The following is a 15,518-nucleotide window of genomic DNA, read 5'->3' on the forward strand; positions in this document are numbered from 1 at the left end:
ATGTGAAGTTTTGATTTTTTTGTCCCAATGTGCATGACTTTACATTTACTTACATTGAAACACATCTGCAATTTTGCTGCCCATTCTGCCAGTTTCTGGAGCTCCTCACAATCACTTCACAATCACTTCCCAGATATTCTTGGCTTGCAAAGCTCTTATTTCAAATTAGAGCTCAGAAGGAGGCTAGTTTTCTGTGCACTGTTTACAGTGAGAATCTGAAGTTACAGAGAGAATAGGCATTTTTCAGATCTGCCATGTTAGACATGACCAGAGGGGAAACTGCCAATTAGAAGAGGTGAGGTAGCGGGTGATAAATCTCTCTCCGGACTGAACCTTAATCCCTGTTGCAACTACTGCGACAGTGCCTCAGGACCAGTCACTGACAGTTGGCAGCTGTGTGGGGGAATATCTTCACACCATTTGCTTGGGGGCAGCACTAATGAGGTGCCCAACTGTGGTGACAGAGGGTAGTAATTGACAGGAAAAGAAATCAATGACAGAGGATCAGCTTAGCGCAGGGGTGCTCACACTTTTTTGGCTCGAGAGCTACTTTGAAACCCAGCAAGGCCCGGAGATCTACCAGAGTTTTTTTTACAATGTTCGCGCCATCATAACATATAACATTTAAGTGTACAATGTATGTTGGTGTACCTTGAGCCCCACTGAGTATAACAGGACTTACTCCTGAGTAGACATGCCTAGGATTAGGCTGTGAGGCTGCAATCCTAGCCACACTTACCTGGGAGTAAGCCCCATTGAGTACAATGGGCCTTACTCCCGGCGTTTCCTCCCAGAGGCACCTGAAGGGGGGGGTCGGCACTCCGCGATCTACTCATTTTGCCTCGCGATCTACTGGTAGATCGCGATCCACCTATTGAGCACCCCTGGCTTAGCGGTTTCTTGTTAAATTGCAGTGGGAGTTTGCTGACCAGCAGTTTGCTTTTGATATTGGTCCAGATCAGCTCCCCTCCCCTCAAGGTGTGCTATTGATTCTAGGGTTGCTCTTTTGTGAAGATTTTTTCTGACCAAACAATTCAAATGTATGCATGACACAGTTTTGGGAATATATGGGCACTAAAACTGGTAAAATAGTTTTTGTTTTTTTCTAGAACATCCACAAATTCCCATAACAATGTTCCATCATGTAGAGTGTTTACTGGCATCCCAGTGCTAAGAATAGATACCATGCAACAGCTGGAAAATGGATGTCTCCAACTTTCTGCTCTTTCCTTGCCTGTACTTACATTCCACTCCTCACTTCTTTTGGCAGATTAGATAGGAAGCTGACTATACTCAGACTACTGATCTGTGCAGCTCAGCATCATCTACCCTGACTGGCAGTGGCCATTCAGCATTTTGTGGGAAGATCTTTCCTACCCTAATCTGGAGGTGCCAGCGATTGAACCTGGGACCTTCTGTAGTAAAAGCAGACGTTCTGTTATTCTGCTACAACCACTTCCCTGTAAAGAGGATTAAAGATTCCTGTTCACCCTTAACACGCTTTTGTCTGTCTTCCCAGACAGACTCACCTCCGTTCATGTTGCAGTCTTTTATCTCCAGCATGGAATGCCTTGTCTACTAACCCTGATGGTGCAAGCCACATCTGCCCCCTATATTTTTCTTCATTCTCTAACCTGTGGATATTCATGACTGAAAATACCAACAGAACCACCTATGGCCTTGCGCATGACATTCAGAATATTTTACGTGAACATACAACATATTTCACATGGCCACCTCCATCCTCCCAGTGCCAGAGGAAGTTTGTTGGTCATGTTTCATTTTTGTTTTCTAGTTTTAGTCATAGGCTGCTAATATATTTCATATTAATGTTTTCACTTGAGTGCACGTTTAAAATGAGAAATCATCATCACTGTAATCAGTGAATATCTTGGCAACAGAAATTGCACAGTTTGAACTGTCCAGTTTTTGCTGCATATAATGAAGTGGGACCAAAATAATCTGAGACAGTGATGGAGGCCATCTTTTACCGACATATATTTTACTAATGGCAAGAAAATTGCTTTAAGCCAGGGAATCACAAGCACTGAAGAGATATACTGTTCATGGAGCCTGCGATGATAGCCAGCCTTGCTACCACTTTGCCTGACAAGAAATTGACGCCTTCTACCCTGAAGTTGTGGGCAGCACTGACCCACTGCAGAGGGAAGGAGGAAGGTGTTGCAAATGATAAGGGAGATCCTTGAGAAACATGGTGCAGTACAGGTAGGGCAGAGGGAGCAATATGAGGGGATAACCTCCCTATCTCCTGTCTCATTTCTCAACCAGAGGATAATAGGACCCTGGAGTAGCTGGCACTGTATTGTGAGAACTTGAGAAAGGTCGCACTGCATCTCCTCAGAGTCCCCTTGTGAGGGGTTTTGGGTTGAAGGGCAGTGGTGATTTTGCCCCCACCTTCATTTCACATATTTTAAGCACTTATGTATCCACTCTTCAGGCAAACCTCAAAGCGGTTTACATGGAAGTATGAAAACTATAAGCATGAATTAAAATGCCACACAATAAAACAGAATAGACAAGCAACAGGATAAAAGTGATTAAAAACCAGGTCTTTTCATGATGCTTATTAGATCAGATTATCTCATAGGCTGTCATCTGTCTCCTAAATTCTGTAGTAGCTCTATGATAGCAGTTGGGGGAGGGACGGCCACCTCAGGTAGAAAAGCTGAATGATGCCAGTTCACCAGTTGTCACACTAGGTGACTGGCACTGCCCCAAGGTTAATCCTGAGGATTCATGTAGGATCGGTCTACTACTACCTGTTGAAGGGAGGGCTATAAGAATGCTTTTTAGTCTCCATTGCACAGCATAGAAGCACCATGTGCAGAAACTAGCTATAAGCCCCCTCCCCAAATCAGCTTTTATGCCGACAGCTGATCTATGCATCGGAAAATATCACTGGATTGGGGTGAAAATGTTAGGTTTTAGCAAATTGATTACAGCAACATGGGTTACAGCAAGTAGATTTGGAGGGCTTGGCCCTCCCAATCGCTATATGACAACTTGGTTCTTTTAACTAGCCAAAGATGAATGCTCTTAATAAGATAGAAAAGCAGTCATGAGGACTTTCAAATAGCTTCACATGCAGCATTACACATGGATGTAATCAATACAATAGCAGCTCTATTGCTTTAAATGAGCTGTTTCTTAATGGCTAGACAAAATGGCCATTCTGCTATGCAAAGCAATGATTGGACTTATTTTAATGATATTAAATTTAGCTATTGAATAGGGGGGATATATTAGGCAGGGCAGGCAGTGACATATGGTGGAAAGTGCTTAGTATAATCTGCTTGTTCTCTTTCTGTGTTATAGTTAATTGAAAAGCAGAAAAGATCAACCAACCATATATTTTGCATAGTTAGAGTGCCTCTCTTACCCTATTGAAGTTAATGGAAAAAAGAAACTCCCATTAATTTTATTAGTTACAGATTGTACCGTTTAATCTGTTGGAATGAGAATGTGGTGAGTTGGGGGGTGTGTGCATGCTGTCTCTTTCTTTCTCTCCCCTCCACGCACACCGGGGGTGGTGGTGGTGGAGCTGAATATCCCTTATCTGAAATGCTTAGAAACAAAAGTGTTTCGGATTTTGGACTTATATGGATTTTGCGGTTGCAGTTTCGCAGTGACCTTTGCTTTCAGTCAACCACCTTTCCAGCTGCCTTCATGCAAGTTCCTAAAGCAGTTTCCTCCCGCCCCAACATCATGTGCCGCCCTTCCGCCTCATCCTTCATTAGACTTACGCTGCATCCCAAGGAGCTGTTTTGCTCCGCTGGGCATGGGAAAGTGAGCTCTTCTCCACCAAGCTCAGGGTGCTGAGGTGGGATCAGCTCCTGCAGGGTGGTAAAGTTTTACATTTTGGAAAAATCTAGTTAAGGTTAAACCCTTTTAAGTTCAATTGTTTTCACTGGGAGATTTCTACATAATACTTAATTTTCTCCCACTGAGATCAATGGGATTTAAAATGGCTTGGCTTGGCTTGGCTTAGTTTGTACTGTCTATGCACGGGGCAGCAACCTGAGCCCACTCTTGTGGTTAGCGGCACGGCTCCGTGCCGCCGAGCACTGTAGCAAACGTGCTGCAAGGCACATTTGCTAGCCTCACTGCCGGGCACCTGCCCATGCTAGCCCAGCACCAGCTAACGCGGGGCGGTCGCTCAGCTTCTGCGGCTCGATGGTCTCCCAGACTGCCAAGCTGCGGTACCGTAAGCAGGGGCAGGGGCGGGGATGAGGTGTTCCGGGGAGGGGAGAGGCCGGCGGGGGGAGGGAGGGAGGCATGACAGGGGAGGGAAGGAGACGGATCCACAGAGCTCCACTCTGCAGGATCCGAAGCGCTCATGGAGGGCTCTGTGCCCTACACAGGCGCCTTTACTTTACCGCTTAGATTTACCTTTTGGTTGGCAGTAAAGTGAGTAGCCCCATTGAGGGGCTGCTTACCTTACCTGGGAGAAGGGGACGAAAGTCCCCTTCTCCCGAGGCGCCTCCTGCGGTAGCCCGGAGTGCGCAAGATCTGACGGCAGCCCTTCTCGTTGCCGCTGAGCCTGGGTGCCCTGGGCAGCTCAGGATTGGGCTGCCCGTCATTTTACTTATGTCTTTTGTAGAAAGAGATCCGAGTTCTACTGAAATCTAACTACAAGTGTTTTCATACAGCTGAATCCTAACCAACTTTCCACCACTGATGCAGCTGCAGTGTGCCTTGAGAAACAGTAATGTTTTCTTACCTTGAGGAGACCTCCATGACTGCCTCCCCACAGAATGTAGCATGTGCTCCATTGGCACAGCTACTTCATCACTGGAAAGTTGGTTAGTATTGGGTTGTTAATTGTTTAAAGCCACTAAAACATCTGAACAAAATATTCATTAAAATACCTGAGAGCAGCAGTTTCCAAACCACGGACCTCTGCACCTGCATAAACCCATCCCCACTGCAAGCAGTGTTTTCTGTTCTGCCGCTGAGCGACTGCCCAGAGCGACTTTCTGTACAGTTGGATGGCAAGATAACACACAACGTTGCAGAATGTAAGTGCTGCTCACAGCAGGGACGGGTTTTTGCAGGTGCTGGATCCAGCCTCTGAGCTGGGATTTGGACCTGCTGCTTTAGAGGAACATCTAGCCAGGCATATTTTCACACCTGCTTTGGAGAGGGGGAAGGATAGTGAAATAGTAACTCAATCCAGTTTCAAGTACTACTTTGGTCTTGCATTCATATACTACCTAAATGGAATAAGGGCAACTGTGCAATAATTGATTATCATGCCAGGAAGTGATCTCACAGGTGGGACAACTGACATAGTTACTTTTCATGCCAGTGATGCCTCATCACATGCTATTTAGATAAGGTAGGCACTGAGCATTACTTTAGATTTCTGTGGGAAATCCATAAATACATTTCCACTATTGCATCACTCTAAAAATGAGAACTTCGATCTCAGCATGACAAGAGTTTTGGAAGATCTTGACTCTCATTGCTGTTGTCTTGACTAATGAAGCCTTTTTCTCTAGTCTTCTGTTGCTTGCATCTTGGTCCTTTTATTTCTCTGTCTTACACACGCTGAAATTATTCACCTCTGTCATTGCATTGACATATCTCCTTAAATTTCCTTACTGATTTTCTGTCTGCTCCTGGATCCAGCATAGCCTTCAAAATTCTTCATGGAGAGCCTCCCACCCACCCCATTATCTTTCTCTCATACCCCAGTCCATCCCTACCTATGACCCCCTCTCATTCAATGCAGTCAACTCGGCATCTGGCCTAGCTGCCTTTAAAAGAGGATTGGACAAGTTTCTGGAGGAAAAATCCACTACGGGTTACAAGCCATGATGTGTATGTGCAAACTCCTGATTTTAGAAATGGGCTATGTCAGAATGCCAGATGCAAGGGAGGGCACCAGGATGAGGTCTCTTGTTATCTGGTGCGCTCCCTGGAGCATTTGGTGGGCCGCTGTGAGATACAGGAAGCTGGACTAGATGGGCCTGTGGCCTGATCCAGTGGGGCTGTTCTTATGTTCAGTCATTCTCAATCATCTGAAAGTCCCCCATTAAATGATTTTATCATTGCTTTTATGATGCTTGGAAATGCCTCTCAGAATACCTCAAAATCCACATTCCCTCTGATGCCGTTGGTCCAGCCCTAGTCCCTATGCCCTATTGTAAACCTAAGCATGTGTAACTGAAATTATTCTTCCCCATTTACCCTTGCCTCCACATCCTTCTCTTTCCCTGCCCCCTCCCCACATCGTGTCAAATGACAGATTGTAAGCCCCTGGAGGAGGTGCATCTTGCATTATGTAAAGCATTATGCACGTTGGCTGTGCTATATAAATAATGAAGTATGATCCTGTCCTGTTAGTGCTCAGCAACATCATTATATCACATGGTGGCCAACCTGCAGCAGCAACTGGTACAGGCAATAGGTGGTTGTGTCACTCCTGGACAAGAACAGGCCAATCTGCAAGTTATGGCATTGTCCGGCTGGCCTGCTTCTCATACTATTTTATCTGTTCCCTGCACATGCCCGATCTTGTCTGGTCTCGGAAGCTAAGCAGGGTCAGGTCTGGTTAGTACTTGGATGGGAGACCGCCTGGGAATACCGGGTGCTGTAGGCTTATATCATAGTCTTTCGAGACTGAAGGTTGCCAACCATTTGACTGACAGTACAATCCTAAGTGTATCTACTCCGAAGTAAATTCAATAAAGTTAAATGGGATTTAGTCCCAGGTAAGTTTGCATAGGCTTGTAGTCTGAGGCAGTTAAGTAGAAAAAAAAACTCACATGACGTGGTGGGCTCCATATGTACTGTAGCGTACTCTGCTATTGCGTTGTGTAATACTTTCAACTTAGTTTGTGACTCTTTTGCCAAAAATATGGTTGGTCACCTCTGCATGTTGCCACGTTGTCCATTCAGTTTGTTTTGAATGGACATAGTGACCTTTCTGTTGACCACAGTAGTGCAAATTATCAATTCGGTAAGTAAAAACTAAATGTAATCCTTAAAATGTAAAGAAGAAAAAAGGATTTGGTTTAGAAAAAGATACACAAACTGTGTGTATACAGTTTTTCACCTAGCTTTACAAAAGTTTTATATTTTGTCAAGCGTGTATATGAAACCAGTATCTTTTTCTGTCTTTTCACTTCGCGCATGATGATAATGTTTTTTTATTCATTTCACTTCACTTCGCATATGATCTAGTTCATTCAGTGGTAATACTTTTCGCTCATTTATACTGTATATTTTGAGGCATGGGATGTGAAGTTGGGAATTTCTTTGAAAGAGGAAATAATACTTTCCAACTGAACACTTAATTTCCCTCATAATAGGCAATTCAAGAAAATGTCAGTTTTTAAATTGTTCTCTATTAAATATGTTCTCTTTTTTAAGTATAAATATGTTCTCTATTTTATTACTTTTAAAGCAATTTTAAAAAGATATAGCGTACAAATGTAAGGTAGCATGGAACTTCTGCCCCGCTTTCATCAGGGGCTTCTGCATGCTTTCTCTCAAAGCTCAAGAGCTGCACTGCAAGGGATACTTGAGGCCATTTTGCCTCAGAGAGGCCTAGAAATCCCTTTTTGTATATAGGCTCCTATTTTAAATGCAGAGACTGCTTTCTGCTCACAGCTCTTCCATTAATAATTCTCCTCTTCCTCTCTCCTGTGTTTCTGGGGACTGCTGGAGCCCTTGGTTCCTTGGCACAGCATATGCCAGTTTTCTGAATCAAAATTCAGCTTTCATTCACTTTGTGGTGGTTCCTTCCACATGATTTTATTCTGTCAGAAATTGACACTGTATCAGACTGTCTGATGGCTTAGAGGTCCAGTGGAGGAGTAGGCTGTAGGCTCAGCCCTATCACAAGTTCTTTCCTCTTTCCCATAAAAGTAAGATGAGTTCCAGATTTTGCTGCAATTTTTAATCTGAATTTTTTCTTAGGAAAAATTATGCTGTATTTTCTGTTGTACTGGGTTAAGATAGAAATAAAATAATGATACTTAATATTTGTGTAGCAATTCTCAAACGTATTAATTCTCAACCCCTTAAAGTTGCTGTAAAATTATTGCCCACATGTTTGTCTTAAGAAGAAGAGGGCAAAGGCAAAGCAACAGTGGCTTACTTAATGTCACTTGGTGACAATCCATTGATTGACTGATTGAATTTATTTGTCCTTTCTCTTGCCAAAGCAAGTGCCCAAGATGGCTTACAAAATGTTCGTGTAATACAATGCAAGACCCACAAAACGAAACTCTCAAGCCAGTGCTGGACTCCATGGGAGCTGATATTATAGGTTCCAAATGACCTGGGATGGGCACTTTTTCTTCTATCCTCCCTCAGGGCACGCAGATCTCAAGCTGACTCCGGGCAGGTCAGGGAGGGATGGCATCAACAGTCCAATACTGGTCTCCACGGGAGCTGATGGTATATGCTTCCTTTGACCTGGGCACCTCTTCTTATTTTCTTACAGCTCCTAGACTGTTTTGTGATTCCAGTTGTGATATTATTATCTTGGTTCTTCCTACTGGTACGGTACAAAGCAGTGCATTTTATCGGCATTGTGGTCTGCATTCTGGGCATGGGCTGCATGGCAGGAGCAGATGTCCTTGTTGGAAGACAGCAAGGGACAGGTGAGTATTTGCACACATTTTCAAATCCTGGGGGCAAATGATGTGTCTGATGTTCTCCATTGTTCAGAATATTCCAAAATTTCCCCAAAATGTGACAGAAAAACATTTCAATCATGCTCTAGACATTCTGTCATGTTTCTAGAATTATTATGGGAATGCATATTTTATGTAGTTCAACTTGAAGCTTTCTCTGTCCATAGCTTTAGCATGTGTAAGGTGTCTGCCAGTTTGTAGCTACTATACACACTAGTCTGCGCATGTGATAATGAGCATTTAAACTTTATGTTCTGTGTGCACTGAATGTAACGGCTTTCCTGTGGCCTGTGCAGGCAATAAACTTGCAATCCTAAGCATGAATACCTGGATTCAGTGTGACTAACTTCTGGGTAGACATGCATAGGATTTTGCTGTATGCAGTATTTAGTAAATAGGGTCCAAGTCATTTGACAAACAATTGAGAACTATTTGTTTCCTGTTATTAATAGTTTGCTTTTTTTCTTTTAACAGATTGTGTATGTGCTGGTAATATTTATGTATTTAGAGTACTGAAAAAAGAAAAGGAATGTTATGTAACCTTGTTATTTTGAATTAAAAATTATCCACCCAAATATTCCCTCCAAAGTGCTTTTTAAGAACAACCATAATATAATAATAATAATTAGTATTAATTAATAATTATTATTAATAATTATTAATAAATATTAATTAATAATAATATAACATAATTAATTAATTAGTTGAGTGAAGCTTGTCCTGGGCGCACAAATCAGCTGAATTAGGGGCTACACATTTCAGGTTGCAGATTGGGGGGGGGCGTGGCTTACATTTTTGATTGCTGACCTACACTTTTCAAAAAAGATCTGCTCAAAAATATAGCACACTATCCTTTTTCTGTGCTCCCATGTGCTCAGTGTGATGCCTAGAAAGAAACAAGTTTCTTGCATTGTGTTATGGTAGCATTGCTCTAGAAACATGTAGAGCAGGGGTGTCAAACATAAGCCCTGTGGGCCAAATGCGACCCCCTGAAGTAATTTATCTGACCCCTTGCATAATAATAGCATGATTGGACTCTCCCAGCTTGATAATTGGACTCTCTCGTATTTTGAAAATATGAATTAGATTTGCACATTTTCTCTTCTATCATTTGCAGCTAGTGAGTTTCTGTGTGAGAACAAAGTGCTCATTTCTGGCCATCTGCTTAATGATGTCACTTTCTGCTTAATGATGTCACTTAATAATGCTAACTTTGGGCCTCTGTATGAAACGGGTTTGACATCCCTGATGTAGACTAAGAACCAAGAGGCTTTCTGGACGAATAGCTCATTACATGATCACATGGTTCCTGGAGGATTCTATCACTAAAGTCTACACCAAATTGAATGCTCTCCAATGGGGGGGGGGGGGTAACCCTATGCATTGAAAAGTTGGATATCAAAGAGAAAGCAAGGCTTAGTAAGCTTTTCCCTTGCTCCTCATTTTGTTTATACAGGGTGGTTTATATTTATTCAATCATGTGATCTTCCACCTTCAATTTGAAGTGTTCCAGAATGGTTTGACCGTGTGATGAGCTGCTTGTCTGAAACACACGTGTATGTCACTTGATATGTTTCACCTAATTATGTGAATGGTCTCTGTCACAAACGTGTTGCTTTATGTAGTGATCCTTTGCGATTTTGTATTTCATTTGAAATATCTGTCCTACAGATGTTGGTACATGAGCAACATGTGTGAACTTGTCTTCAGAGCTGGGCACTCAGATTTTTTTGTGATGAAAGTGACTAATGAGAGTTGGTGAATTAGTGAAACAAAGTTTTTGATTGTTCTAAGCAAGTAACGATGTGCTTTTTTTCCAAAACCTTGTTGTCCCTAGGAGAAAATAAACTTATAGGGGATCTTCTAGTACTAGGTGGAGCCACTCTCTATGGCATCTCCAATGTTTGTGAAGAGTACATCGTACGGAACCTGAGTCGGGTGGAGTTCCTAGGCATGATTGGACTCTTTGGTTCCTTCTTCAGCGGAATTCAGCTGTGAGTAAAGAAAAAAGTTATTGAAACTAAACCAGCAAGTCTCCAGACCACCTCCTGTCACCGTTTCATGGCAAATGTCCCGATCACATATGTTTTCTTGCAAATTGCTGGATGGCCACACCAAAAGCCTATGTGGCCCAGAGTGCAACCCTAACTACAGGTTAGGCTGGCACAAGTTGTCTGCACCAGCCTACAAGTGTCGTAAAGCATGTTCTGATGACTCAGGAATTAGATAGGCAAGGATGTGTGCTGACCTCCCGGCCAAATCCAGCAGTGAAGGGGATAAGTAAGAACTGGCCTAAGGAGGCCGGGGGGGGGGGTCAGAGACGATGGTGGGAGGCAGAGTGGTGGGTGAGTGGGTGGACCGGGCCTGGGAGGGTGGTGGGACCAGCCTTGGCACCTTAGGCCAGATCCTAACCACCTTCTCAGCTAGCCCAGCATTACACCAGGCTGCTCAGATCAGCGATTTAGCTGACGCAGATCTGAGTATCCCAATAGGGGTGGCAGGCACATGCATGGTGTAAGGAGAAAAATATCCCAAATTGCGCTCCAAGTTCCAAGTTGCACTCCAGCCACCTCTAACCCTGCTCTGGATATGACGCAGACCAGTCGGCTTGCCTGTTCCAGTGAAGGTTAGGACTGGGCTGCCTGTCCCTTACTGCCAAGTAAAATATTCCTTTCATCTGCCACCACCTTCATAAAACTGTATATTCTAGATCAGTGTTTCTCAAACTGTGGATCGGGACCCACTATGTGGGTTGCAAGCCAATCTCAGGTGGGTCCCCATTCATTTCAACATTTTATTTTGAATCTATTAGACTTGATGCTCCTATGTATGTGACTGTATTTGGGGAAATGTTACAGACCTGTACTTTTAACAAGCTACTATGTATATTCTTTTAACTGATAGTAAATGTGACTTACTCCTGGGTAAGTGTGGAAAGGATTGCAGCCTAGGGTTGTTAAAAATTTTCCTGCTTGATTATGTCACTTCCGGCCATGACATAACTTCCAGTGGGTCCTGACAGATTGTCATTCTAAAATGTGGGTCCCGGTGCTAAATGTGTGAGAACTACGGTTCTGATAAAATGCCTGATGATGGAAAAGGAGTTTCTAAACCTTGTAGCTGCCAAGGAATTATTTAAAATGGCACTTTATTATATATTAAACATTGAGGATCAAACTAGACGTTTCATGTGTGATTGTGCAACATTCTCCCTATTTTATTTATTCATTTATTCTTGCATGTCTTTGACAGGTAGTGAAAGGGTGTGCTTACTCTTTCCCAACCAGCTGATTTTATTTTGGTTTTGGAATTATGGCCCAAACTGCTTCTTCCACAATAGGAAAATATGTAGGTCTTTGCATGTAATCTCTTGCTTTTTCCTTGGAAACAAAGACTAGCCAAATAATATGCATATAGCCAAAAGCCATACGTTGACTTTCAAAGCTGTTTCTCTGTATTAGGGGTGCCTTTTAAAAATGTCCTGGGATACAAGCTTGTTTCTTACATTCACACTGCAGTACGCTCCTTATTTTCTAAAACTGAACAGCTTTTGTGCACAGTGTGACTCTGTGACCTCTCCCTCCCCCTCCCTTTTCTTGGTCAGTGTTAATATTTCTGTTTAATGGGTTTTAGTCATGTTCTAAATCAGAGCTCTGCAGATTTGTGTTGGCCCACAAGGCAACAGTGCTGTGCATGTAAGGCTTCAAGGGCAGTATCATGCTGTGCTCTCCTGTCAACCTAAAGAAATACGTTGTTGTAAAAAACAAAGTAGAACCTGAGTCTTAGAACGTAATATACAAAAAGGGGCAGACAAGTCCTCTTCTCTCCCAAGATTCTAAGCTGCTTCAGATATGCATGTGGCAAAAGAGGCTGCCGCAGTAAATGTTTGACTAGGGTTCTGTAGTCTGGCAGAGCAATCCTATGCGTGTTTACTCAGAAGTTAGTCCCATTGAGTTCACTAGGGCTTACTCCCAGATAAGTGTGGATAGGGTTGCAGTATAACTCTAATTACAATTGTTACAGAGGAAAAGACTGTTATTGGGTTTAGCCAGCTGTTTTGAAGGGCCCTAATATCTCCCAGTCCCTGAGCTGCTCCTCCTAGATTTACAGTGGAAGGAGAGAAAAGAAAATGTTGCCACCACACCTACTGTACCCCTGCAACCAATTTATGCAAGCAGTTATCGGTTTTGTCCTAGCACAACTATCCTCTGTGTTCAGCAGCAGAGTTTTTGTGCATGAACTTGCAATCACAGCTTGGAAAGTCTGACTGATAAGGGAGTTTATAATTGCAATGTACAATTCATCACTGAATAGTATAGCTAAATTAGTTGTTCTGATTTTCTTCACTTCCAGGAAGGATTAGAATCAAATTGAATCAAGTCTGGGCACTGTCTCGAGACAATTCTACACGGTTAATAACAGATTGGAAAATAACTATTTTGTGCAAGCCCTAATGTGAGAGAATTGAACTTTTTATTGGTAAACGCAGAGGATTTCATTGCCTTTTGCCTAATCTTCTCTTTTGGTGGCTTCATCCTGAGAAGAGGAAGGAAATGATAATGCATTTGTTACTGATGTAATGTTAATCTAATGCTTTATACAAAATGCTGAGATTATCCTTGTGCACATAAATATGAATGAGGCATACATCTGTATGCCTTTTTTCTCCCAGTATCTATAGGAAATGGATTTGTGCTGCTGAGCAAAATTTTCACACAACACAAAGTTGGTAATATGGCATTTTGTTCTAGGATCCTTAAGTAGGGGAAAGGATATTAATGGCCAAATCCCCCCCCCCCAGCACAACCAGCATTGTGCTGGTGGACATTGTTTTATGGCTGATGCAAATCAGCCTCTGCAGATGCACATGGCGAGGAGGCCACAGTGGCCTCCCATGTACTGGCAGGGCACAGGCACCCGCCAGGGCAAGTAGGCCCGTGCAGAGGGTTGTAAGGAGAAGAGTTGAATGGGGTGAGGGAGGGCGGAACAGAGGAGGGGATAGGTGGAACGGGTCAGGGACAGGGCAGGGATGGGGTGGATTAAGTCCAGGAAGGGGTGGGATTGGTGGCAGTGCATGCTGAATCCAGACCCTCTTCCTGGTCCTGATTCACCTTCACTTAGCAATACGAACTTGCGCCAGCAGAAAATCTACTGCAGGATTCAGCAGAAGCCACGCTGGCATTGCAGCATTGCCACACAGGATTTAGGTAGGGTAGGACTGCAAGAAATATTAGGAAACAATACATTATGATAGACTTACATAACAATCCTTATTTTTTTAAGGATTTTTAAAGGATTTAAGCATTTTTAAGGATTTTTAGTATTTTTAAAAAGTGATCAAATGTGCTCAGTTATCAGGATTACTTTCAGACGTGTGTAACATGTCTGAACATGTGTGCAGAGGCCTAGGTGCAATGTCTTGTGAAACACCTTGATAGATGGGCTCTGAATAAGAATGAGAGACACAAAAATAAGGGTTCCACTCAGTGCAGTTTATTGGAGAAAGAAATATAAATAAGAGGTAAAGGAAGTCAGAAAATATGCGGTGCAATACACAGAGGCATAGCAGAGCCCTAAATGGTCATGGTTGCTAGTCAATAAAAGAGCAGGGGGAAATCCTGGAAAGGAAGATGGATTCATAAACATGCAAAACGGATGAGGTGGGGAGAGCGAACAGGGTGCTTACAGGGAGATGCTAACATCTAGGAAAATAAGGGCAATTACCCAGAAGGGCCAGGGGACAGGGAACCAATGTTTATGTGGTATCGGGGGAAGGGGTAGAAGACAGCTGGGAGAGAATGGGGAAAAACTATTAATTTCTGTTATTCGTTTTTTGTAAAATATTTCTCTCTCTCCTTTCCTGTTGTTTTCAAGGCACACATGGTGGCTTAGCAACTATCATTAAAATACAATAAGATCAAGTACATAATAAGCAACAATAACTACTACAATAAAATATACAGCTGCAGAATATCAATAAGTAAAGATAACTGAGACAGGAAAGCAGTACAAAACCAAACAAGTTATTAATCCTGCTGGAAAGCTAATAGGAAGTGTGATTTTCTTAACCCCAGACAGGGAGTTAACTGTGGCACTGCTACAGAGAAAATCCTATCCCTCATTGTTACCAGCCCAGCCTCAGCCAATGGCAGCTCATGTAGGAGGACCCCCAGATGACAGGTTATTTCATATGAGAGGAAGTTTTCCCTAGATAACCCAGTCATGACCCAAGACATGGGGAAGAAGACAAAGGAGACTGGAAATAGTGACAACCATTCTCATATCTCTCCTATGTGTTGACTAGCACAGAGATTCTTGAGCTTTATTTCTTTATTCTTGAAGGGAGTAAAGGTGATTGATCCCCCACCAATGGATAACTCTCAGGCTTTAGGAGAAGGTAGATGTATGTGCTTGATATACAACTAGACCTTTTATGGGGGATGTTGCTGTAGACCAACATAGAGTCTATTGTGGGATGAGTTCATCCTGAACTATTCTTTTGTTCTGAGAAGATTCTTGATGGGTCATCAAGGACCATCTCTGGTGGAGATGGTTATTTCCTAGACTGTAGCATCCTAGAAAGGTGTGGTTGGGAACTTCTCAGTTGCTGAGAAGACCTGTGTCCTGATTAGATAAGGTTCTTGACTGAATTTCTAGTGAAGCTGGTGCAAGAAGCTAAAGGTATATCTTTTGTGACCACTAATGGTTGTGTTCTCTGAACCAGTCAGCTCCCAAAATGTGGCGTTGTTTGTAGGACTGAACAGGATGATCAAGCAAAGTGTGATTGGTTGTGAAATTTTCCAAAGTAAGTCTTCTTGCAAAGAAGCCAACAAAGGGAGGGGGGGGAGT

The 15,518-nt window shown here is 42.9% G+C and overlaps 1 protein-coding gene across 1 annotated transcript in view; it reads left to right on the top strand.

Annotated features, from left to right (window-relative positions):
• The window catches only part of SLC35F1 (solute carrier family 35 member F1), a 257,867-nt gene that overhangs the window by 208,732 nt on the left and 33,617 nt on the right, over nucleotides 1-15,518 (top strand). Inside the window, exons 4-5 of the mRNA XM_066613772.1 lie at nucleotides 8,477-8,636; nucleotides 10,507-10,663. Coding sequence (XP_066469869.1) covers nucleotides 8,477-8,636; nucleotides 10,507-10,663 — 317 coding nt within the window. The remainder of the gene's footprint in view (nucleotides 1-8,476; nucleotides 8,637-10,506; nucleotides 10,664-15,518) is intronic.

This window comes from Tiliqua scincoides, chromosome 1 (assembly GCF_035046505.1).
Source record: "Tiliqua scincoides isolate rTilSci1 chromosome 1, rTilSci1.hap2, whole genome shotgun sequence".
In the NCBI taxonomy this organism is placed as follows: Eukaryota; Metazoa; Chordata; class Lepidosauria; order Squamata; family Scincidae; genus Tiliqua; species Tiliqua scincoides.